Genomic DNA, 26,049 nt, shown 5'->3' on the forward strand with positions numbered 1-26,049 from the left:
AGTGATATTATCCACGCCGGAATTCACCCCACGCGTAGGAGGATATCTCGGCGGATCCAATCCCAGTGGTATAGCAGCACCCGTGGCTGGAGCCCGGGGCAGGTACCGTTATAAAGTGCACCGACAAGGCCTATCATCAGACATAGTGACTGCGCAGTCACACACGTACATGTATATGACTTGGTAGTGTGAGACAGTGGGATTACTGGACACGGGGTGGGATCATTCCGTGGGAAGGACACATAAGGTGTTGGCGTCCGCGTGACGCATAAGGTGTTGGCGTCCGCCGTGGCGCATAAGGTGTTGGCGTCTGCCGTGACGCATAAGGTGTTGGCGTCCGCCGTGACGTGTAAAGTGTTAGCGTTCTACGAGACGTCGCAGTTAGTGTCTCCTCGTGAGAGGGACACCTGTTATTCTATGTTGTCTTGTCTGTTAGTAAAGTCACCAGTTATTATATATATGCTGTGTATGGTATTATTGATTGTCCTGTGAGGAACCACTCCCCCTCTGGTGGGAGCCATCGCAGGTTGAGGCGCTGCATCGTTGTAAGTGAGTACCCCTAGTATAATTGCCCCAGGTTCCCCGTGGCGGAAGCTCAGCCCTCCTGCGAGCCAGCAGGTAATGCACCACACCTATGGTAACCTTGTATTTTCCCTTGCACCCCACACTATATCTGCGATTGGGGGGGGGGGATACCCGTTACATATGTATGACGTAAATACAGGTAAATGTACTGTATGTGTAGCTATGGCTGGTAATGGCTATCCTTCTGCCCCTCCCTGTCATGTAAGTCCTGATAGCTGCAGACTGTGGCAGGCTATCATCTTGGGTTTTCCCCACCCTCAGGCAGCCTCCCTGAGTGACTGTGTGAAGGTGGAACTTGGTCTGTGTGCAGCTAATCCGGGTGCAGACCTTGTGCCCTCCCCCTCTCTGCTAGACAGGAAGCATGCCAAATTATAGTAAATCCAAGTCTCTCCCTGCTGGGATTGAGATGTGCTTTCAGCCCCTTAGAGGGTTGAGGAGAATAACAAGCAGGCTTGGGAGGCCTTAATTCTGAGAAGAGGCCAGGCACCATCCAGAGGTCTGGGACTTGTGCTAGACATAATGCATTCGCTGTAATACCATCTGCAGTGAATGCTATCTGCAATAAAGAGGAACCTGTTTCATATACCCCTGCCCGAGTCTACAGTCTAATGGGTAGGGGTAAGAATGATGACTTTCACAGTGGGGATTGTCTCCAGCCACGCTGGAGTCTGCTGTGAATGGCGGCATTGCCCCAGATAAAGAAGAACACAGCTGGAAGACATCCAAAAGCCTGTCCTGTTTCCCCATACCAACACGAACCCTCAGCATCTCCTGGAACCTAACAGGTATGAAGCACCATGACACCGGTAGCAAAGGCCAAATCTCCCAGAGGGGGAGGGTGGAAGGAAGCAGCACTACATACACTGGCGACACACTTTATTCGAGCTCGGCTAGTCCCACGAATTCGGGTATACCCGGGTGTATTGAGGTTTGTGACTGTTTTCTGCCCGAGTGCATTGAGGTATTTTCCAGGCAGGGATTGAAGCATTTTATTCCCGCTGGCTGCAATACTGCACAGTATATATATATATACTGCATTACAATTCATGAATTTATGCCATCTGGTAGACACGCGAAGCATTGCAGCCTATTAAATCCTAATCATTATCATTTAACAGATCAGCCGCCCGTCAGCCAGGCATGAACCCAGGCTGGGAAGGCAAACGCAACGGGGCTTGTCAGAGGTGAGGAGCGGCGCATTCCAGGTATCTGCCAGGTACATACTGGGTATTTGCTCGAATAAAGTGTGTCGGTGCAGTAAGCAATATCCTAATGGTCCGATGACTTTCTGTTGGCTTGCTGGAGTACGGATAACCTGGCATCTATTCATAGATATACCTCGGGAACTCTTGGTGGGTTCCAACAGCTATGTTTCGTGGGGTCCAGTTTGAGAACATTTCTTGGTCCATGAAATAAAAAAATTAAAAAAATCAATGTATATGTACATATTTGCATGTCTGCAGTCCAAAATATGTTTTATCGTTTTCATTGATTTATGAAGTATCAACTAGGAAAATACAATTTGCATTAGTGATTCTTTGTGTTGCATGTTGTAAATTATCTGACCCACATGGATGTATTCATTTACAAACAAACAATGAGCACCAGTGGGATAAAAATGAAAGGAAAAAAAACACGAAACACAGAAATTTGTAAAATGTATGTCTTTACCTCAAACATAACTAGCTTCCAAACTGGTTTAAATGTAAGTTTACATTATCAAATCACAACTTCCTGTCATGGAACCACACCGTTTTAATCATAGATCCGTTGCAAGACTCTTAGCCCGGTGTATAATATTCCTCCAAAACATGAAGCATTCTTGCTTTACTTACTGTAATCATGTGAGACCTGCAAACACTTTGCTATCCAGGCTCGCCCTACCAGAAAATAAAATATTAATGAATGCTAGCACCATCTACTGACTTCTGACAATATTACTTAAGATGCACATGAAATAAAACAAACCTTAAATTAATGTAAGATAATATGTTGCTGTAGAAGATCATTGGCTCACAAATTCTTTGTATTTGATGATTCCTTAATTTGTTGATGTAACTGATAGACTAATTAGTGGTTTCTTTCTATAGCAATATGTTGTTAACCCTATGCATTTGTACAAAATAACCAACTCAACCAGAAAACATATTGACCCATATATATGTACTAAGTGCTGCTGTTGCATAATACACATTCTGGACCTAGAAGACACATTACAGCACATTTGTTGCTGGAAGGTGTGTAAGAGGGGAGAGGAGAAGGGAGAAAGGGGAAGGAAGGAGGGGCCATAGAACCGCACGTTGGTTCTCTGTAGGGTCCATAACAGCACCTCAGCTCTTGCAAAGTCCTTTAACTTTCAATTGCTGCATCTTGGAAGGATGTCAGTTTTACCCCCTCACAGGTGTCTTTTGGAATAGCAGAGTGTAGTAAATATGGGCAACTTTGTTTGAAAAGTAAGCAATGTGAAGCAGGGACTCATTTTCCTAAATGTTACTTTTATGTCTGAAAGCACTTATTCCCATGACCTGTTATTTGTTATTTATATGATTGTCACGTATTACTACGGTAAAGCGCTAGGTACTTTAATGGCGTTATATAAATAAAGACATACATACATACATAAAACAAATTAAAACATTTCTAAAACATAACAAACAATAATTATGTGAAAGGTATTTATATAATTAATTCCTATCTAATAACTGACCAACATTTGAATATGTATTTGCAATAAAAAATGTGTGTGGCCGTCGTGACTATGTTTAATATGTATAAATAACATTTTACTCATACAGGTCCCTGTAGGGCTTAAATTGTCACACATTTGCTCTGACATTTATAAGAAGATAACCAGCTATAATGTCTGAGTTATAAATGCTTACTCTTAGCTACAGTACGTAGCATTGTTTATACCTTTATTTCACATTGAAAAACATGCAATGATTACAAAAGCCTTACATTTGTAAAATATTTATACGTGTTCTATAAATGAGGTTTTGTTCAGCACACATACATCATGATACACAACTTAATGAATACAACATTTTAATCTTGTTTGTGTGTTTCAATTTTGTGTTTTAATAATGTTCTATTCATAACCATCAGAACATGTTACCTTGCCGCATCCAATAACATGGTATAAAATAATCTTTTAGACATTTAGCGATTATCAGCAGATTTCATTTACTAGTATGCAGGGAAAGGGTTGTGACACACATCATTAAAATCCATCATTTAATCCCAGTAATACTGTGATTTGCTTGAGTAAATGCTACTTTTCTAATAAAATACATTTACGTTCGTCCCTTTTCCAGTACTATTATTGGAATAAATGTAATTTTCTGATGTAGAGTTTAGACTCTTAGGTCCTCATTCAGAAAGCTTCAATAAGGCCCTTATCGAGCACTTATCGACCAAAATGGCTACTCGTATTCAGAAAGCCTCGATAAGTGCTCGATAACGGCCTGTATCAATGCAAAATTTTATGATCAAAAGAAAATCGCCAATTGAGCGGCGATCAGCCGCTTATCGACCATTTTCGGGAGGATCATAAACTCACGCGATTCAGATACCCGCGAGTTGGCTGTCGCGGACTATCGCAGCCCTAAAAGGCGATATTCTCCCCAAATCCAATTCACCTCAAAGTTTAGGTAAATTGGTGGGGAGATGGCCTCGATGAGCTGCGATGTGTCGGGACTTAGAAAAAATCAGGCCCTTTTCCTGCCTCGGATTGATGCCGGGGGTCTCCGGAGCTGATAGCCATTAATAGCAGCTCCGGACCCCCCCGGCACGCATCCGATGCAGGAAAAATGCATTTACAGCAACTTCATTACCTTAGTGGCTAACCGCTAAGGCAATGAAGGGGTTAAACACCCATGCCAGGCTTACTGTGGCTAGCGAGGATGGGTGAAGGGGGAATTTGGCCCTTAGTGGCTGTTTAGGCCTTGCGGGGGGGTTGCAGGGGACTTAACCCCTTCATTACCTTAGTGGTTAATACCGCTAAGGTAATAAAAGGGTTAACCCAACTGCTACCCATCCCCAAGGCATAGACACCCATCCTTAGGGCTAATACCCCCTTCACCCATCCGTGAAGCCTAAGCACCCACCCCGGACTGACTATACCCACCCTGTACCCATTGAGTAGTATAGTGGTACATCATACCCATATTATAATATGGGCATGATAAGCCTCTATAGCACTCAATGGGCACCCTAATTACAATACATTAATACACAAGACACACAATAATAAAACATAACTAAACTCCAAAAAAACACATTTCACTAAATAAAAACAGTAGCCAGCTAATCCAATTACTACCAGCAATAACATCAACAATTAATTAATTAAACCATTAACCAATCAAACCAATTAATTCCTAAACCAACTCAAAATGAATAGTAACACTAACCAATCCAAACAATGAATTACTACAACATTAATGAATTTAAACAGTAAAATACAAAGAAAGAAATTCTAACAATATCTGAACTAACCATAAAATGCATTAGCTAACATAATATAACATTAACTACAAACGAACACCAATCGCAAACCTTTTATTAGCATTAAGCATGAACAAACAAACAATCACATCCACATAATAAACTGAAATGAAAAAAAGCAACAGCAATACCAAGCGAGAAATGCCCCCCAAATATTGTCATAATAATGTATTAATCTGTACCCTAAAGTGGTATAGATTAATATATTATCAGTCAATGTGCCTCCCCCGAAAAATAAAAAAACACATCCAAAGAATAAACCTGTAAAAAGAGACATTTACAAACATTCAATATATTACTTACCATTAGAAGCGGTGGCCCTCCGACTCCCAGGGTAACAGGAAGCTCACGTACCTTGAAGCCCTCCAACAGCATCCGATGCCATCCGCCATGAAGATCCGGATCAGGTACCCAAATCTTCTTATTTCTTTCTTTATTCACCTTCTTCTATCTTCATCTCTAACCATTTCTTGATCTTCTTTATCTTCTTTCTTCATCTGTCAATCCAAAAAAACCCATGTTAAATCCCAACCGATTTTTTGTATTGATGTTTATTACAATATTTATTAATATACATTTCTTTCATAGTGTAGATGTGCAGGGGGTCTCCGGAGCTGAACCACGTTGGTTTTATGTCTGGGGACCCCCTGCTTCCCGAGATACAGGCACCTTTATGGGGTGCCGGTATCCCTCTGCATTGAAATGTCCCGCGTCACGTGACCGGGACATTTCCTTGCATAGGAGATACCGGCACCGCATAAAGGGGCCTGTATCTCGGGAAGCAGGGGGTCCCTGGACCTGAAACCAATGCGGTTCAGCTCCGGAGACCCCCTGCACATCTACACTATGAAAGAAATGTATATTTAAATAAATAATTTTCGGGCGACATTTCAGCTGGGAGAGGCGGCTCTCTCGGATCCGCTCTCTCTGCAGCAGAAATGAGGACTTTTCAGAGGCTTGATGCTCTCGCTGGCAGCAACTCGCCCATTTTGGGAATTTTGCTATCACTGGTAATCGAGCCTTTCTGAATACCGTGATAGCAACACCCAAAAAAACGGCATTTTAAATGCCCTGGCGATAATTTTTATCAACCCTCTCTGATTGAGGCCATTAGAGAACTACATTACCGTGTTAGAAATATACTTAGTAATATTCATATTTTTGTAATGTATCCAGGCATTATGAAATATACCAGTACATTTAATTAAGATCTAGGTATACTGCAATACGTAGTCCATTGACTTTTAAAAAAATAATTAAACTAGAGAGGATTGCACTGCACAGATGAGACGAATATACAATATGCAAACCATTTTGCTCATTTCATGATATGCAGCCTGTCCAACACTACTGTTACAGGCAATGCTTCTGTGGCATGGCTTTTATGTTGACTCATTTAATAGCATATTAGAGCACCCTCTGTTAACCTATTGGCATTAGTTATGTACCATTGCTGTGTATATTTCGTTATTTTTTTATCTAGTAAAGTGCTTATTATATCCTTTGTTTACCTTTTTCATTATACATATGTAGCTGAGTCCCCCTTCTTACCTCCGGTGAGGGGGAACTGCCTGGCTGATCAAGTATGCGCCGGAGCTCCGCACGAGTGGGGAAGGTAGCGGCGGCTGCTGCAGACTTGTTGCGCATGCACAGTTGCGGCCGGAGCAGCGGCCATCTTTAAATGTCTCCCAAGCAACTGGAGACTACAAGTCCCAGAAGGCCTTGCAGGAAAAGGTGCGAGCGGCCATCTTAGGACTCGGGATATACTCCGTGGGACCAGGAAGGATAGTGAGTCCTGACGGAGGCAGCAAGGGAGGAGATAGTGTCCAGGGAGCTAATAAGCCCTTAGACTAGGCCAGTCTTCCCCGTAGGCCTCAATTATCTTCCCCGGCATAGTAGAGCAGTGTTGTCAGGTCTGCCCAAGCTCAGTGATTCCTTGTAGTGTTATGCTGCAGTGGAGCAGGACGCCAGACAGCATGGAGTTCCTCCGAATGGAGACTCCACCGTGTGAATAAAAGATTGCAAAAATCTAATAGTAGATATCAATATGGACAAATTTATTTAAAAAACAGGGGAAACAAAGTCCCTATATCAAAGATATCATACAGATGCAGCCACCAGTATCCGATCACGTGCCTGGACGAAAACTAAGGCATCTCACAGAAAATGCCTCAACATGCCTCAACATTTCTGTCAGAGTACTAATGGCCCATCAGATTAACACAGCAGGGGTCCCTACAGTCCCATTCAGTTTGAATGGAACTGCAGGGACCCCCCGCTGTTTTAATCTGATTGGCCATTAGTCTGGCTGCAGAAATCTCACAGAAATGTTGCAGGTTATTGGAAGATTGCCTCCGATTTTCCAAGGCAAGTGATCTAATACTCGTGGCTGCATCTGTATATTGAAAGATACAATAGAAATATTATAAAAATACAATGTACATAAAATGTATATAAAACAAATACAAAGTGTCCGATCAGATACTGATACTCCAAAGGGAGGAGGATGAGTGATATCAAGGTGAAATAATCACTATACAGTAAGATGGTGGCTAAGATTAGCCACCAGCTTACAATTTTAGCTGTGGCACATGAAAATCACCATCCAAGGTCATACGGTAGACGAAAATTAATATTTTTTCTCACTGTGATTTTTCAGTGGTGGTTGTAGTAGTATAATTCGTATCTAGTCTTATTTATTCTGCGCTTCACAAAAAGAAATACAACATTGGCTTAGCAATGATGTACAGTGTCAGTAGAAACGTAAGAGCTTTCGATAGACGTGGAAATAATGCAAGAGGCCTGTCTTATAATATAACATTGCATTTTATACAAAATAAAAAAAAGATGTGGCACAGGACATTATTCCCCCAGATAATGTGGCTTACATAGGTACACCTCTGATATCACAGAGATGTGACTGAATTCAACTGTAATGTTTCAGAATATTGCAGTATACCTGAATATATCACAAAAGAGAACAGAATGAAGCCATCTAGATCTGTAAATAGATTGTATCTAATATTATATTATTGCCCAGGTTTATTAGGTAGTATACTGCCCGTATTCCTTACATTTTAAGCATAGTTTCATAAATATGACCTTATATTTGTACATACTGTATACTGTACATAGAAACTATTAATTAAATTGCAATAATGATTTTTCCAAGTCAAAATGGCTTTTTTTAAAACACAATTTAGTTTATGACTGTGTAATTCTGTGTGATATGCCAATGAGATAAACTTGCAAAATTACTTGTTTACAAGCTGTTTGTTAATCCACGAGTTTGTATATCGCCAGAATCATAGCCAGAAATCCCTCTCTCCTATCTTCTTTTTCAAAGTTTTATTTCACCTTCCCGAGCAGACTGTTACTTTCTGGCTCATAGTGCAGAAAATCGGATGTAATTATATGTTAACTGTGAAATTTGTATGCATGGAAAATTATTAATGAATACAGTGTAAACAACAGATTTTTATTGCGCCAAATTACTTGCTAATTTTTGGCTATTCAGCTTTGGTAACATCCCAGTTTAATGGATATTCCCGAGCTGGGGTAATTCAATATAGTCTAGAGCGGCCGTTATTTGCCGAAAACTCCCAGGTAATGAGAGTTTTTGGATGGTAAGTGTGTGTTTGGCTGCTTTGGACTACAGTATATTGAATAAAGTGCATTGAGTCTGCTGGCTAAAGAGATAATGGTTAAGTGTTAGATTATGTAGGACATCAGAAGCCAACTCCAGTCCTCAAGAGCTATCCACAGGCCAGGAACTAGGGATATCCCTGCTTCAGCACAGGAGGCTTAGTCACTCTGCCTCCTGTGCTGAAGCAGGGATATTCTGAAAACCCGAGCTTGAGGACTGGAGTTGGCAACCCCTGGTGTATTATGTAGAAATTGCTATTTATGTACTGTAATGTAGCAGAGTACTAGGATATAGACACAAGAGATGCACATACAGCATATATCTATAGTATTTGTGTGAAGTTGTTTGAAAGGGCACTGATTACACTCAAGCTAATGGGACGGAACTAGGAAATGGTGCTTACACACTTTCAACTACTGTACCTCTTACTTTCTTTATCCTAAAAGTACATTGTTTTATATGAAAATGTAAGTTCTAAGAAACATCTAACAATATACAGACAAAACACATTGTATTATTCTATACTAATGTTTTAGTCTCTTTTTACCAACAAATACTGGTTATGTTGACAACTATTATTGCCAAGTTCACAATGCTGAGACATGAGTAGAGACATCATTCTAGTGCAGTGGTTTTCAACAGGGTTTCCTATAAACCCTTAGGTTCCTAGGCATCCCTAGAGGGTTCCCTGCAATGTTCTGGTCATTTGAAAATTGTACCAAATACAGAAACATTTACAATGCATCTGATCTCAGACGCTCTATTAGAGAGGGTTGGGGTTCCTTAAAATGTATCTGATCTCAGACACACTATTAGAGACGGTTGAGATTCCTTACAATGCATCTGATCTCAGACACGCTATTAGAGAGGGTTGGGGTTCCTTACAATGCATCTGATCTCAGACATGCTATTTGAAAGGGTTGGGGTTCGCTACAATGCATCTGATCTCAGACACATTATTAGAGGGGTTTGGGGTTTCTCAGAAATTCACTATATAATACTGTACGGTTCCAAAACCAAAAAGGGTTTAAAAAAAAAAAAACAACTGGTTTAGTGAGTTATACTGTAAATATGGATCCATGTTTGAGTTATTTCAATTGCATTTTCACATACTCAGGTTAGTCCAGTGAATGTAAACATTTTTTGTATGGTAACACGCCTGCCTTATTTTTGAAAAACATGATATTCCTACTCCTTATATGCCATGCTTTTTAAAAATGCCATCCAACATAAAAAAAATAAGATTGTGAAAACTCTCAAAAGCTTTTGTCTACCATGTACATATTGAAAGGTTAAACATTTGTTTAACAAAACTTTCACTTATGGGACGTAAAAAAAAAAAAAAAAGACCTTAATCATATACAAGTTGCTTTTCAGTAATTCACGTAATTCGCCAGGTGGATTGTCTGTGATAAAAAAAAAAAAATACGAAAAAGGCAGATTGGTCTCAGACTGATCCACAGAAATCTGTAGACCAAAGGAACCAGACAATCCAAGGCAGATCCATCTCTACTCAAATAGGTCTGCAACCCCTCTTTTCACCATGATCTCTAGCATACAATGCTTCCACTGTAAACAGGATTTCTGGGTAGTGACATGTACAGTAAATGAGCACACAGCGTGTCACCCTTTGCTTCTTGTCCTTGACATTAAATAATGTTTGAACTTCACAATACAATTCTGCTGTTTCTTTGGCGAAATTAGCTTCTAACGTTTGCAAAACATGTATAAAGAATATTTACAGTTGAGTTTAGGAAAACAAGATAACTTGTCTACGGTCAAAATACAGGATGGAACCGGGAGGTCCTCCACAGCTGAACCCCGCAATTTTTAGTTGAGAGGGCACCTGGTGAGATTCATGTGATTATAACCAGTGAAGTTACCCGTTTTGAATTTCCCTCCAACTAAACAAAATGGTCACGAAATCCCAAGGATTCTGCTGATGAACAGAAGTTTCAACATCATCCGTTGCAGTTGCCTATTGGATGGCCTTTCAAATCCCCTGAAAAATACAGCATGTGATGCCGGTAACTTCAGTAATAAGTACAGATTTAGCAAGACAGACTGTTTGTCTTTCCGAGGCTGCTCAGGACTAGGACAATCGCGGCATGGACAGATTACTGCTCTGGGGAGTCCGATCCAGAAGCATGAACCACCCTGCAGTGCAATCGCGGCAGACATTGTCCCCGGTGCTGTGGCCGTTTGCTTTCTCACCCACTGCCCTGGGTACAGTAAATATTGTTACATCTGTATCTTAGGATCAGGGCTTTCGAGAGCTGAAAATGGCATGGAGTGATATCAATATACTGTAGTCATAGGGCTGTGCATCTCTCATTTGTAAAATGGTTTGACACAGTAGTTCAGTTTTGTTGATTAAACCAAGGGAGCGCAATCTTTTTTCCCTGCGCCCCCCTGCCAGCTGTCCCCCTTTCCTCACGCCCCCCTGCTTACCTTGGCTCTGACATTTTGGTGACTAAACGTCACATTGCCATGGCAATGTGACGTCACATGACCCTGCAACGTCAAGTTGCCATGGTGATGCATCACCAGGAGCTGTCTGAACCAAGGTAAGGAGAAGTTTAAGAAGCTTTGTAGCTCCCTTGGCATTAATTTAAATGCCTTCGGGAAGTGCGCGGGGCCTCTGTAAACCCCACGCCACCCTTAGCGAATCTAACCCCACATACCCCAAACTTTGCGCACCCCTGGATTAAACTACTTAATGTTGTAGTTACTCAGTGGCCAGTCCATAACTATTTTCCTATGAAGTGCATGCTATATCTTTTATAAAACTAGAATACTTTAACAATCCAGGATTACAGATTATACGCCTGTAGAAGGGAGCTGAGTGGTCCGGAAAGTTTGAAATATCAGTTAGCCATTAAAGCTATCACTTTTACCTTACTTTTGATATTTTGTATTACAAAAGCCTTTTTTTCTGTCTAGGATTACAGACTGAATATCTTTCTACGTCAGAAGTGGAATGACCCACGTCTTGCATATAGTGAATATCCAGATGACTCCTTAGATTTAGATCCATCCATGTTGGATTCCATCTGGAAACCTGATTTATTTTTCGCCAATGAAAAAGGTGCTAATTTTCATGAAGTTACTACAGACAACAAACTTCTGAGAATCTTTAAAGATGGAAATGTTCTTTACTCCATAAGGTATGTTACCAAAAATACTTTTATTTATTTTAGTTTTGTGAAATTTTGTAGTATTAGTTGTTGTTTTTTTTACTCATAAATTATTCTGGTATCTTGTAAATGATCTGCCTACTGTACTGTATACTCGTATTCTGACCAAACATCAAATTTAAACAATTAAAATCCTATTAAACGAGATTCAATTTGCATAACTCTAATGTAGTGAGACTGCAGAGTTTTAATTAGTATAGCTTCAGGAAATATGACATACAAATAAATTATTGTGCATGTGTTTTACTAATGTATGAAACACAACCTTTGCAAATAAATTCAGGCTTTGAGTTTCTTTGAGCTTCAAATAGTGTGAAGTACAGTATGGTGCACTCCTTGATAAAGTACTGTTGCACGAAATGCATAGGAGAGCTGTTACCTCCTTCTACATGTCTTCCAAATAAAGGATTTTATTCTATTTATCTGGACCTTCACTCCCTTCTTTTTTGATTGTGTGCTGCCTCTCTTCTACACATTACCTGGGGCATGTAATGGTTGCAATAGATTGCAGCTCTTGTATTTTTGTCATCACACACAGTAATTCACCTCTCTGTTTACCAATGCGAAAAGGAAAGTCCTCCTTGGTGCTTGGACTCTGACTGATGATGCGTATGTTCTCCAATGGATATAAAAAGAAAACAATACAATATTGCTTCAATATATTTGTACAAACAATCTGTGATTTCCAATCAGCTCTGTGTGCATCCTTCCTGATGTAAATTCACATATTCCATATGGATCTGGCACCACGTGTTCTTTATAGATTGTGCTTTATATTGATCTTTGATCAAATATCTTGAGAAAACCCCAGGCAGGACAGATCAAGGCTCTAACTCAACGTATTCAGTCTCCCCAGAAAGGGGCTGGTGACGGCCTTAAGGTTCACACCGCACATTTTTATGTGGGAATTCGTGAGTGTATTTCCAATTGTCTTTGTTATATGTTTTTAATGTTAACAAAATGTATATACGTTATTGTTCTATGGCTATTTTCTATTTTCTTTGCATATGACGTATGCGGCTCCTATAACAGCCAACACAATACCCCACATGAAAGGGGGCTAAGCGAAGTATTTTCCTAAGTATAAATGAAGAGGTTTTTTCTATTTACACATTCAAGCACTAAGATCTAGAGTATATATGTAATACACTGACATTAATATTCGGTAAATTGGGGATCCTATATTATTTTTATTAATATATTATTGATATAATATATTGGACTAAGATATTTGATCAGCATCAAAGATCAGTATAAAGCACAATCTTTAAAGAACACATGGTGCCAGATCCATATGGAATATGTGAATTTACATCAGGAAGGATGCACAAAGAGCTGATTAGAAATCACAGATTGTTTGTACAAATATATTGAAGCAATATTGTATTGTTTTCTTTTTATATCCATTGGAGAACATAGGCATCATCAGTCAGAGTCCAAGTGCCAAGGAGGACTTTTCTTTTCGCGTCATTATCAAGAAGGTTTTTGGACAAGTCTTCAAGTCTTCTAGGCTGCAGCACACTGGAAATTATATTAATTGGTATTGTATTCATTAAGTGTATACATAATACTGTGACTAAGATTAAACTAGCGCTACGTTTATGTTGATTCCACACTCTGTTTACCAATATTGCATGATTGTTTTGTTATTTCAGTCTCAAATTATCAATCAGCTTACACAGACATATATTTATAGATATTGGACACTACAAATGTATTCCCAATAATACATAAATGCATATTTAAAAAAAATGTTTTCTTCAGTTGTGCGATTGTGTATGTATTATTCAAAATATACATTTTACATACATGACTAAAATTGCCAAACCATAAAGGGGTACATTTGCAAATGTGTTATTTATTGTGCAAAAAAATGAATGAATACGTCAATATTAGGTGGTACCTTTTTTATTTTGACTAACACTATATTTTAAAGACGAGTTTACGAGAGTAAAACTTACTTTATCAGGTCAGGCAGTTTAAACTACAATTTTTTTTGATATAAGCACTGCCTTTCCCTTATTCTCTTGGTACAAATAATTTGTAGATCAGTACTGCCTGTCTAGCGGAAGAGAACATTGCTCTCAAAAGCTTATATTTAAAATATATTCTTTCGGTCCAAATGAAAAAAGTATCACGTGCTAATAACGTACTCATTTTTGCACAATCGCAACTGGACTGACACGGCTACATTTCACATTATTTTTTTTTTAAAGAGCTGTGCTTTAGTACTAACTTTTTGACTCTCCAAAAATAAAAATCAAAGAAAAGAAATTCCATTGAATCCCAAGTAATTTGAACTTTTCCTTCCTGTTAGCTATGTATTTTTGTTCCATCAGCAGTAAAAAAAAAAAAATTTTGTCATGCTGTTTATATTAATACTGTAGTAAGACATACTGTATACCCCGATGAAACAGTGTGTTGTTGTTGTACATTATAACAGGGCCACAAAGGGAATTCCACAGAACAAAGTAATGGGTTATAGGAATGAGATGTGAAAACACCTCTTGTGTTAACAAGGATAAATGGGTGATTTCAGGGGGGAGGGTGAGGCAAAATGTGTGCATCCCCTGCTGAACTACCGTAGTCCAGAATGATCTAATCTGTGTCTTGGCCCCTACTGCCTGAATCAGTAATGTACTGTAACAACCATGCCACTAAACCCTGTAATGCAAGGGGGGTGGGGAGCCAGTAGCACGAGGGGCCCTGATGGCCAGCGTTGGAGATTGGGCTCGGCGGAGTATGAGTGAAGGGGTGAACTACAGGGGGGGGTAGAGTGTGGGGGAGGGAAATACATGGGGGGAAGTGTGAGGGAGGGAGTGAAATAGATGAGGGGGACTGAGGGATGGGGAGAAATAGATGAGGAGGAGTGAAGGAGGGAGGGAAATACATGGGGGAGTGCGAGGGATGGGGAGAAATAGATGAGGGGGAGTGAGGGAGGGTGATAAATACATGGGGCAGGGTGAGTAAGTGAGAGAAATACATGGGAGGGAGAGAAATACATAGGGAGAGTGTGAAGCAGGGAGATAAATAGATGAGGGGAGTGGGAGAGAAATACACGGGGGGAGTGGGAGAGAAATAATGAGTGAAGTGCGGGGGAGTTAAATACATGGGGGAGTGTGAGGGAGGGAGAGAACTACATGTGGGGAAGTGTGAGAGCGGAAGATAAATACATGGGGGGAGTGAGGATGTGTGAGCAAGGTGGTGTGTGAGAGAGGGGAGGTGCTCGCAAGGCTGCTTACAAGGAGATCCTGGTGGAAATTTTTATTTTATTTAGGGGGCCCTTGAAACATTTTTGCAGGGGTCCCAAAAAATGTAGTTACACCACTGGCCTGAATCCAAGGAAAAATTGAGGCAGAACCTTGTTTTCACTTCAGGCTTAGTGGAAATATAGTACTCTCCCTGCATTTCCTGCCAAACAGACTCACTCCCTTTCTTCTCTCTTTAAAAAAAATAAAAGCCATTTCAGGATCTGGAAGGGAGTAAGGCTAAGACATACATGTTATTGTCACATAGATTGTGCTACAATTAAATGTGGTTAATCTTATGCTAATGGATATACAGTTGCTGCTGTTTAGCTTTGAGGACGCACATTAACCCTGGGGAAACTAATGTGCATTACTTTTTTTGGTAACTGTAAGAGATGTATGCAGAGGTATGCAAATGGCGACCATTTTAGGGTGAAATTAATAGAAGGCTTTATTGCCTGTTCTTTTAACAATGCAAACACAAAACATAAAAGTAAAACCTGCTCCACTTTGGAGAATAACTAGACAGTACTGTATATGCCCTGTCTAACAGGGTGGGTAGCTAGGCTGATTGCCACCCCAAACAAACTCAGTGAAGAAGCTGTAATGGCGAAACACGTGTAGAGTGTGAGCTGCTGTGGACCCCAAGGCATTAGAATTTATGCACCAACTGCTACCACTGACCTTTGGAACGGACTTATTTTTGGCATTATTACTCTTGGTCTGGGACAACTGAAAGCAGTCAGGCTACTGAAAGCAGATCTCTGATTCCATCCAGCATCTCATATGGGGGATAAGTATTGTATATTCTCTTTTCCCCTCTTGTGCTTTAAAAGACTGTTTTTCTGTGACTTTGGGGACATATCCCTTTTCAAGGGACCCACCATGTTATCATCTTACCCCTTGAGTGGATCTTTTGGAAAATTATCAGTTGCTATATTTGGATCATGGACTATTAGCATTCAGCTTTCTTTACATACACTAAGGTTTCTATGTTATTTATGGGGATGTACCCCACATTTGTTATTCTCTTATGTGTATGGTGTATTCATGTTACCTAGTCATCAGTCATTGTACTGTGTTTCCTTAGGTTATGTTTATCTCATTGCCTTGCCAGTCAGGGTGACTCAGGGTATACGTTTCCTTAGAGTTTCATCTTATATGTTTGGCAGTATTGCTGTTTAATATATATGAAGGTTCTTGACTTGTGTAACAATTTTACACTATGGGCTGTGCGCTTTCATATATATATATATATATATATATATATATATATATATATATATATATAAAACCACAGACATAACCGCGTCAAAACCAATATAATATGAATTTGATCAAAAACCACAAATAAGCCCAAATATAGGTAAGTGGCGGTGCTAAGGGAACATAAATATAAGAACACAAAAAAGAAAAAGAAATCCCAAAACAAGCAGTCTGATCATGTAAAGTAATGAAATCAAAAAAGTTTATTAATCATGGACTAGAAAAACAGATGAACCAAGTTAAATAAAAACATACATATAAAAACAATAACAGACGGGAAAAACACAGTCAAACACTCAAATCCCAGTCATACTATGTGCTCAAAAACCTCACAAAAGTGGAAAACCTGGATGTAAAAAGGGGGTATGGGGAGGAGGATCCTAACATTCACAGTGGGAATCAGAATATCACACATAGAATCATGACCGGCCAGTCCCCATCAAAAAAACACTAGGAGGATAAATAAAAATAGCAATCAAATAGCTGGAACCAAAATAGTACCAACTAAGAAAACCTAAAGTGAGGGCATACCCACATAGGTAAATATACTGAATACAATAAGCACACAGAAAACAGAATAAGGATAGTAAGTAACAAACTAAGAGCAATCTGTCTGCACAGGGGTATAATGTACAAATACAAAGCATATACCCCCCTAATGGTAAGTGCAAAGGACCAACTGCCCAAAGAAAATTGAACCAATCCTACAGGGATATGAGGAACAGTCAAACACCTCATGCACATACACAGGTAACCCCAAAATGAGCTAGATAATACTGTGCATAGGAATAAATAAACATGGGGAAAATGAGGTAGATGGAAAGCAACTAAAAGGAAGGAATGCCATCACGGAGATGCGGTCTCGTGGCTGATTCTGGCCTTATGTCTACCACATTGCTTATACACAGCCTCTCAAGGATATTGATGGTAGTCAGCATGCATCGGTAATATCGTGGATGGAAGCCGGATGATCTGAGCAGAGGCGCAGGTGTTATTTTGGTGATATGAACTTTGACTCTATTCTCTGACTATTTGTCCACCATGCCTGCCTTCCGTCATTAACTGCCCTGCTTTCAGTAATACATTCACATCATTGGGAGCTGGATTCCTTCCTTTTAGTTGCTTTCCATCTACCTCGTTCTCCCCATGTTTATTCATCTTAGTGTCCAAAGTACTGAGTGGTGTGGTGTACACGCTCTCACTGAAATCACTTAATGTAAAGAAACGCGTAGGGTTAGCATTGTGCTGCTAGTGAGAGCGTGTACAGTACACCATACCACTCAGTACTTTGGACTCTAAGACGCTGATATCTACCTCTACACAGCTTCCGTCTTACTCAGCCCTGCCCGGAACTAATTACACACGAGGATTGTTCCTGGAGGACGCCAACAGCGGCTGTGTTGCTCCCTGAGTTCCTGCTGAACTGAGGCTCAGAGGGGTCTGGTCAGATGTAACCAAGAGGCTTGTGAGTGGAGGAGCAGAGTTCCAGTACTGGTGCATGAATATTATCTCATAAAATGCTCTTATTCTTTGTTGTTTGTGAGTTTTAAATTGTTGGACTTTTGTGGGAACATTAAATGTTATTTTAGACATATTGCAATAGGATCGGGCGCATTCTTTTTTCGTTTATATATATATATAGTAAACAAAACAGATGGCACTCCAAGCAAGTTATCACTATTCAAGGTGCATGCTCTATAAAAATATGCAGCAACTGCTTTCCCCAAGGCGAAAGCAAAGAAACAGCACTCAAAGGTATACCAAAAAACTGTGTATTAACAACAATACATCCGCACGTAGTCAAAACAACGTTTCGGTCCTCTAAGGACCTTCCTCAGGGTTGCCTTGGAAGGTCCTTAGAGGACCGAAACATTGGTTTGACTATGTGCTGATGTATTGTTGTTAATACACTGTTTTTGGTATACCTTTGAGTGCTGTTTCTTTGTTTTTGCCTTATATATACTGTATATATATCTGTAAAAAATGAAAGAAACAGCGCACAACCCTAGTGCATTACCACAAAAATAGGATTTATTATAAAAAAGAGGGTAAATAATGCCCACTTACAAAATAGTAGAATTAAGAAATCACGTAAAAGTATCTTTACAACTTTAGACAGTGCATCTGTATATACAGCTAAACCCCGTTATAACGCGGTGCTCGGGGTCCACCCCGAGTCCACCGCGTTAGTAACGGGGTCGCGCTAATTTAAAAAAAAAATGGCCGCCGCGCTCCTGATCGGGAGTGAGGAGGGAAGGAAGTTAAATAAATAAATAAATATATTTTTAAAAATGGCGGCGATTCATCCATCCTCCCTCTCAGCCCCCTGGTTTTGTACGTGTCTGTGTCCTCCCAGCGTGTGTGTGTGTGAGTGCGTGTGTGAGAGAGAGACAGAGTGTGTGTGTGCGTGTGTGAGAGAGAGAGAGACAGAGTGTGTGTGTGTGTGTGATGGTGAGAAGGGGTGGGCAGGGTGAGGAGACACTAATCTACCGGAGTCACTCACCTAAAAGTTGCAATATAGCAATGCTAACAGTGAATCTCTCAGGCTTTAATGCAGGGTCCCCTACCTGTTCGTCATCACCGCTACGCCCAGCATCAGAGCCGCTGTGCGGGGTCAGGGAGGGTGTGACAGATACCAGCACCTCGCACAGCCTGCGGGACTTGGGTTAGCTGCAGCTCCGGTCACTGAGTCCTGGTGAGCGGCGGGAAGGAGGGAGAGGGGTGGGGAGGAGAGGCTAGGAGAGGGTCCCGGAGCGCGAGGCTCCCCCTCCCCGGCCGGGTCCACCACGCCCGGCTCTGACTCACCTCCGCCCACCCTGCACTGCAAATCACCCGGGCAGGAGGAGTTGCCATAGAGACAAAGGGGAGTAAAGGATGCAAGCCACGCCCACTTACCTCCTCCTATATGGCACCAATGACTGCAGAACAAGCATCCCACATCCGGGCACTCTTACTGCGTGGCCTCATTCAGTCGCCCCGCCCACAGCCCTCTTCTTGTCAATCAAGCCGTCCGCTCTCCGCCCCCTGCGGGTGATGTCATTATTCCAACCTCCACCGGGCTGGTGGGCTGCTGACATGTGAAAAACGGGCTGGTGGGCTGCTGACATGTGAAAAACGGGCTGGTGGGCTGCTGACATGTGAGAGGGGGGGGGGCTGCTGACATGTGAGAGGGGGGGTGGGCTGCTGACATGTGAGGGGGGGGTGGGCTGCTGACATGTGAGGGGGGGTGGGCTGGTGACATGTGAGTGTATTGTGAGAGCTGTGTGCAGTAAGTGTGAGCAATGAGCAGTGTCTGTGCAGTGTGTGTCAGTGTGAGCAGTGTGTGTGCAGTGTGCAGTGTGTGTGCAGTGTGAGCAATGAGCAGTGTGTGTGCAGTGTGCAGTGTGTGTGCAGTGTGTCAGTGTGTGCAGTGTGAGCAATGAGCAGTGTGTGTGCAGTGTGCAGTGTGTGTGCAGTGTGTCAGTGTGTGCAGTGTGAGCAATGACATGTGAGGGGGGTGGTGGGCTGCTGACATGTGAGAGGGGGGGTGGGCTGCTGACATGTGAGGGGGGGGTGGGCTGCTGACATGTGAGGGGGGTGGGCTGGTGACATGTGAGTGTATTGTGAGAGCTGTGTGCAGTAAGTGTGAGCAATGAGCAGTGTCTGTGCAGTGTGTGTCAGTGTGAGCAGTGTGTGTGCAGTGTGCAGTGTGTGTGCAGTGTGAGCAATGAGCAGTGTGTGTGCAGTGTGCAGTGTGTGTGCAGTGTGTCAGTGTGTGCAGTGTGAGCAATGAGCAGTGTGTGTGCAGTGTGCAGTGTGTGTGCAGTGTGTCAGTGTGTGCAGTGTGAGCAATGAGCAGTATGTGTGCAGTGTGTCAGTGTGTGCAGTGTGAGCAATGAGCAGTGTGTGTGCAGTGTGCAGTGTGTGTGCAGTGTGCAGTGTGTGTGCAGTGTGTGTGCAGTGTGTCAGTGTGTGCAGTGTGAGCAATGAGCAGTGTGTGTGTGCAGTGTGTCAGTGTGTGCAGTGTGAGCAATGAGCAGTGTGTGTGCAGTGTGCAGTGTGGCAGTGTGAGCAATGAGCAGTGTGTGTGCAGTGAGTGTGTGCAGTGTATGCAGTGTGCAAAAAAAAAATTTAAAAAAAAAATTAATTTTTTTTTTTTTTTTTTAAACGGGAGCCACGGGAAAACCGCGTTATAACCGAATCGCGGTATAACGAGGCGCGTTATAATGGGGTTTAGCTGTAGTCACCGTCGGCTGAGGGATCATGCGGTAGTTAGCTGATTAGTCCGAAAACACCTACTGCTCTGTGGGCTGCTGTTTAAGGCTGCTGGAGTCCTCCGAACCTGACAATCAGCGTTGTTGATGTAAACCCTCAGCATGCAGGCAGCACAAAATGCAGATGAAATGGATCAGCAAACTCGCAACACACGTGGCTACCAGGGATTCCCTTCGGCATACAAATCGCGTCCTCAAGGTAGCGCAATGACGCTTTTCATCATTGTCAGCTTACTTCCTCGATTGTATCGTTACAATAACTCTATGCCCAGGGTATACTTGAAATTGAGAGGTAACTCTAAATATATTACTTCCTGGTAAAACATTTCATACATAAATAAGTTAAAATCAGGAGGTGAAACTTAAATGTATATACTTTCACTAGATAACAACTGGAAATAACATACTGTAGAAGACATTTTCTGTTTCAGAAACTTTCCTGATGGTGGGAATATCAACATCAATTAAATGATTCATGCACTCAGAGATGGATTTTTGCAATATTGGATATTTACAATGTAAAATAGATTATCAATATGTACATGGTGGCCATAGCCATTACCATGCTGTGAGGCGTGGGGTCAGTGGTAGCAATGTGAGACAGGAAGAGTGTGGATGAGGAGCGCAACAAAAGCATCAATATAGGAAATGTCCATGTCCTGACATGAATCACAGCAACACGATGAGCTACTTGGTAGCCTGTGTTAGACATGAAGGGTTGCTTAGTAGGCTGGACTACAGGGCGTCATGAAGGAGCAAAGGACCACTTAGCTGGGAACAGAATGCAAAGCAGAGAGATAGTGGGCTGTAATAGTGGCAATACCATGGAGATGGAAGCTGCTCAGAATGTCAGCATGGGACACAGGCAGAGCAGTGGAGCTCCATGGGAACAAAGTGCATCTGAAGGCATGGTTGAGTCTGTGGAAAAATTGGCATGAACTGGAGGGGAGCATGTGCAGGCAGGAGAGGAGATCTCTACAGGAGCCAATTTGTACTGTGGTAGGCAGGAACTTTGGGTAGTCTAATGTGGCCGACTTTCAGGCAGAGTGGTGGGAATGAGAGAGTTTCTAGGGGTATTGAGCTCATTGATTGGCAAGTGGGTGTGGCAAGTCCTCAGAGGAGGGGTGCTGTGGTGAGCTGAGTGTCTTGGGGGCCTGGAAGAGGTAGAAAAGGATAGAAGGTTGCACAGATGAGTTCATGGGGTTAGATCAGGCTTGGTTAGGGAAAATAAGGAGGTGCCCTTTGTGTTGTTGATGGTGTCTACGGACTCAGTAGTGGTGGCATTGTTTCAATATCTGAGTCCCAGAGACAAACTGGAGTTTAGGCAGAAAAGAAAAGGGAAGAGGGTATGGGGAGAAAAACCCAGTCCCCAAGACTTTTGGCAACTGACTTTAGGCTTATGCAATTCTGGTTAGCACAATTGGGTAAAATAGAGAGCTTTGCTTTGTTTAGATACTTGGACATTATTTGATGGACAAAGAGCAAGATGGCCAAGCATGGTAAAAATATGATATCAGTTCTACCAAAAAAACCAGTGAGGCCTGGTATGACGCTGGATAGCAAAGATATAGATCTATGGTTGTCTTTATTGATACATTAAAGTCCCACGCCATTTTCTTTGGTCGTCGGAAGATCAGTTCAGCTAAGTTTGTCAGCGGGATGGTGGAAAGGATATGGTTTGCTTTTTCACTAGAGCTATGTGTTACCCTCCATGATCATCTCCTAGGGAGTTTTCATCAATGTATGGTGTACTGTATGTTGACGTCAGCATATATTTACCTTGTCTCAGGGTGCTGGAGGTGGTCGGCTGCTCGATGATAATGATCGGCGCCAGAAATGTTTATGGTACAATGACAATCTTTATTTTGTGTCCCCTGGCATGGGCACACTTCACTCATGTATTCTACCATATTGACTTAGTTATTCATGTTCTCATCGACACCGCTATCATTCTTTACCGACTTCTTCTCTAAGTGCCCACTCTTAATACTCCTTGGGAGATGCATTTACGGTATTGACTTCCTCTTCATTTTACCAGGCCCCCCTCTTTCATCAACTTCTATGGGGTTCCACTTACTTCATGTCCTTTATGAGATCCTGGCTTGTTCTGTGTAGGTTACTCTAAATCTTCAGCCCTGTTGTGGAACTGTCACGTCCTCCAGGACTATGAACACTGTAGATAGTTGATTATTAAACAATGGTGATGTGCTCAAATAACGTGCAAATGATATTATAAAGTTCAAACCCCCTGCTCAAACCCAGCTGGTGGGGACTGGTTTCACTAGTCCCACAAATCGTCACTCTCCAGTTGTAATCCAGGGGGAGCATGGAGGCAGAATCATCCACCCGAGAGACAGCTCCAAGTACAGTGCTTGCCAGCATCTGATAATGGGAGCCGAATAACCCACATAAGAGGGAGCCCACGAGGGGAGAAAGGCCTGGAAGACGGCGTCCACCGCTGGAGGTACAGCGTCCCAGAGAGTGGTGGTTCACACCAAGTCACATCGGAAGAGGCGGGTGAGCCTGAAGTTAACAAACTCTTCTCTCCTTGATCACAAAGATTGTGACACATGCTTAAATCACTTGTTTTTATTGTAAGTGTTCATTTTTTAACCCTATAAAGTCGAGTTTTTTATATTGTACTGGTCTGCACTATGGGTATCCATTCTTTTACATACACATTGCTGCTGAGCTGAGAGTTGGAGACCCCATTACCTGGTGGAGAAATCCTTCTAGCAGAGACCATTGTGTGTCAAAACCGCTTGATTTTGACTTACATCTTGTAAGTAGGCAACACATACGAGCCAAGACAGAACACAGAATTTATACACCATTTTAAAACTGTCTACACTTAGATTGTTTTCTTGTCTTTTTTGTTCTATTTCCCTCCATGCTCCCCCTGGATTACAACTGGAGAGAAAGTTATATGTTGACATGTGCTTACCAATGAGTTATTCAATTTCGTGTTTATATTTTGAAACATTGAGTTATTTAATTGTTTAGGTGGTTCATTGGGAATTAGGTAGCAGTTATGAGCTACATTATATATGCAATTTTTGCCTCCTTGACCGTAAAGATTCTGGTCTTTATAGTAGGTAGCTAATGGCTTTCAAGTGGGTTACAGGGAGATTTGGACATCCTGTGGCCAGGAGAAAACGAAGGGTCCAAAAGCGGGTTTCAAATTTGTGGGTATCAAACTTGACAGAGTGGAGATAATTTTTAGATCACCTGATAATAAATTATAGGAATGAGGGTCTTGGTGAAGACAGCATGGGTGGCCAACACTTCAGATTGAGGCAGATTCAATTACTGCTGGGTGGAATGAACTTAATGTGCAAGTGATGCAGATGGAAAGGATTTCCTGTAGATACAGCAACTGCAGGGATAAAGGAGCTATTTTTTTTCATCATTTGATAATTGACCAGAAAGAGAACTTGGGTTGCGTGGCAGGATTATTTGTCCAGATTACAATAGTATGTTTTATAAGCAATTTTGAGTGTAACAATTGAGTTTTTTTGGTGATGTGTGTCAAAGAGGCTTGGGGCCTTTCTGAAGGGTAGATTGTTTGCAGAAGCATTGCCTGAGTTCTGGAGATGTGATTTTCTCTTTTTTAGCTTTCCCCCATACAGTATCTTTAGTTAAAGCTTTTTGAGGGGGGAGGGTGGTACAGCTTTCTACATCATCTCTGGTGTGTTCTATGGAGTGGTGTTCTGGTCTGATAAATTGGAGTGGTTCAGGCCATTAACAGACTTTTGGAGGATTCACCTCTGGTGTTTCGCTTACTGTGGAAGCTACTGTTACGCTGTTTGGAGGTTAACCTTTGGTTTCAGGCGCAGCATTTTCCTGTGATTAATAATGCTATAGCTGATGCTCTTTCTCAATTTCAGTGGGAGCCATTTCATTGCTTGGCTCCGGCATAGATAAAGTTGAATGGAAATGTTCTGGTCATCTTTAGTCCATACGTAGGTGGAGGAAGAAACGTCACTGGTGATTAATTCTTTCATGCCCTCAGCAGCATATGTGAAGCTGTGCAATCTGTGATCAGTTGTAGTGAAAGATTTTAGAGGGTGGAATTCTAGGTCATGGTCTTGATTGGTAAAGATATTTTTAAGGTATTGTTGGACCAAAAGTTAGCTGATGTGGAATTTTATCTTAAATTGACACACAAAAATTATGGTGTATAGGCAGCATTCAATAAAAGCTAAATATGGCTCGTCCAACGTTTTAGTGGTGCGTGGGAATAATGGAGGGATCCTAATCCTCCTACACAATGTTCTAGGAAAAAGGGGGGGAGATTACCTGCACTCGAAATAAACGATAGTACAACAACGGGTTTATGCCAACGAATAAAGAAATATATTGTATATCAAAAAAAGAGCGATGCCTTACAGCTTGTGCAATGCAAACAACACTAGAGAATGTGTATATACAGTACAAAGAGACACAATGGTTAGCAGTGAGAGGGATGGTGTAGGGTGGGAAAGGGAACACAAGATGGGGGAGGGAACACACGTTGGGGAAGGGAAGGGAGGGAAAGAGGATGAGGAAAGGACAAAGGAAACACTGGGTATTATAAGACAACAGAAAGCACAAGTAATCTATAGGGATGGGGGGCAACATTTCGGGGGGGAATGCCCCTTCTTCAGGCCCGTTCCCACAGACCCATGGGGCCTGTGGTATTTCTCTTATACCCCACCTACTACCGATCCCTCTGCTATAGTAAAAATACGAATTGGGTAGTGTCAGACAGAAAACACTGTGAAGTCAGCAATGAACTAAACAAGGACAAATTCATAATAATTACAGTGTCTCTATTGTCACCTGCTGGGAGCAAAAAAAAACAAATAATGGCCAAGCAAAATAATCACTATGTTTTAGGCACACCTCAATCTTATGAGCACAGCTCTAAGACACAAGTACTGATCAGTCTGTACACTGTTCACAGTATCTGCCAGAAACCAAAGACTGATAATTGTACAAAACGGGATGACAGGTCTTTACTGTGGTGTAACCTGATGTACAAGAATATGAATCTGCTAATCGCATAGACAGTGTCAGAGTCCTGGTCTCAGGGACATACAAGTGCATACACAGAAAGCATAGAACTATATGATATCAAGCAATTTGAACCGGATAACGTTACATGTCCCTGAAACTGTTGGTCTTTGTTGTGCCACTAGCCTACAAGTTGTAAGAAAAATTAAATTGTCATGTTCGGAAGATTTGGTGAATTACTTTGTAGAATGCCAAATGGTTAAAGGAGCAATGAAAGGTAAGGCAAGTCCTGACAGAAAGCATCACTTAATGATGAATTTGTTTTTTGGCTGAAATTAGATGAGATTTGTGTG

General features: G+C 41.6%; 1 protein-coding gene across 2 annotated transcripts in view; it reads left to right on the forward strand.

The window, feature by feature from the left end:
- The window catches only part of GLRA3 (glycine receptor alpha 3), a 212,274-nt gene that overhangs the window by 105,343 nt on the left and 80,882 nt on the right, over window positions 1-26,049 (forward strand). For both annotated transcript variants that reach the window (XM_075611143.1, XM_075611154.1), the window contains exon 4: window positions 11,681-11,904. In XM_075611143.1, the coding sequence (XP_075467258.1) occupies window positions 11,681-11,904 (224 nt within the window). The remainder of the gene's footprint in view (window positions 1-11,680; window positions 11,905-26,049) is intronic.

Source organism: Ascaphus truei, chromosome 1, assembly GCF_040206685.1.
Source record: "Ascaphus truei isolate aAscTru1 chromosome 1, aAscTru1.hap1, whole genome shotgun sequence".
Classification (NCBI taxonomy): domain Eukaryota; kingdom Metazoa; phylum Chordata; class Amphibia; order Anura; family Ascaphidae; genus Ascaphus; species Ascaphus truei.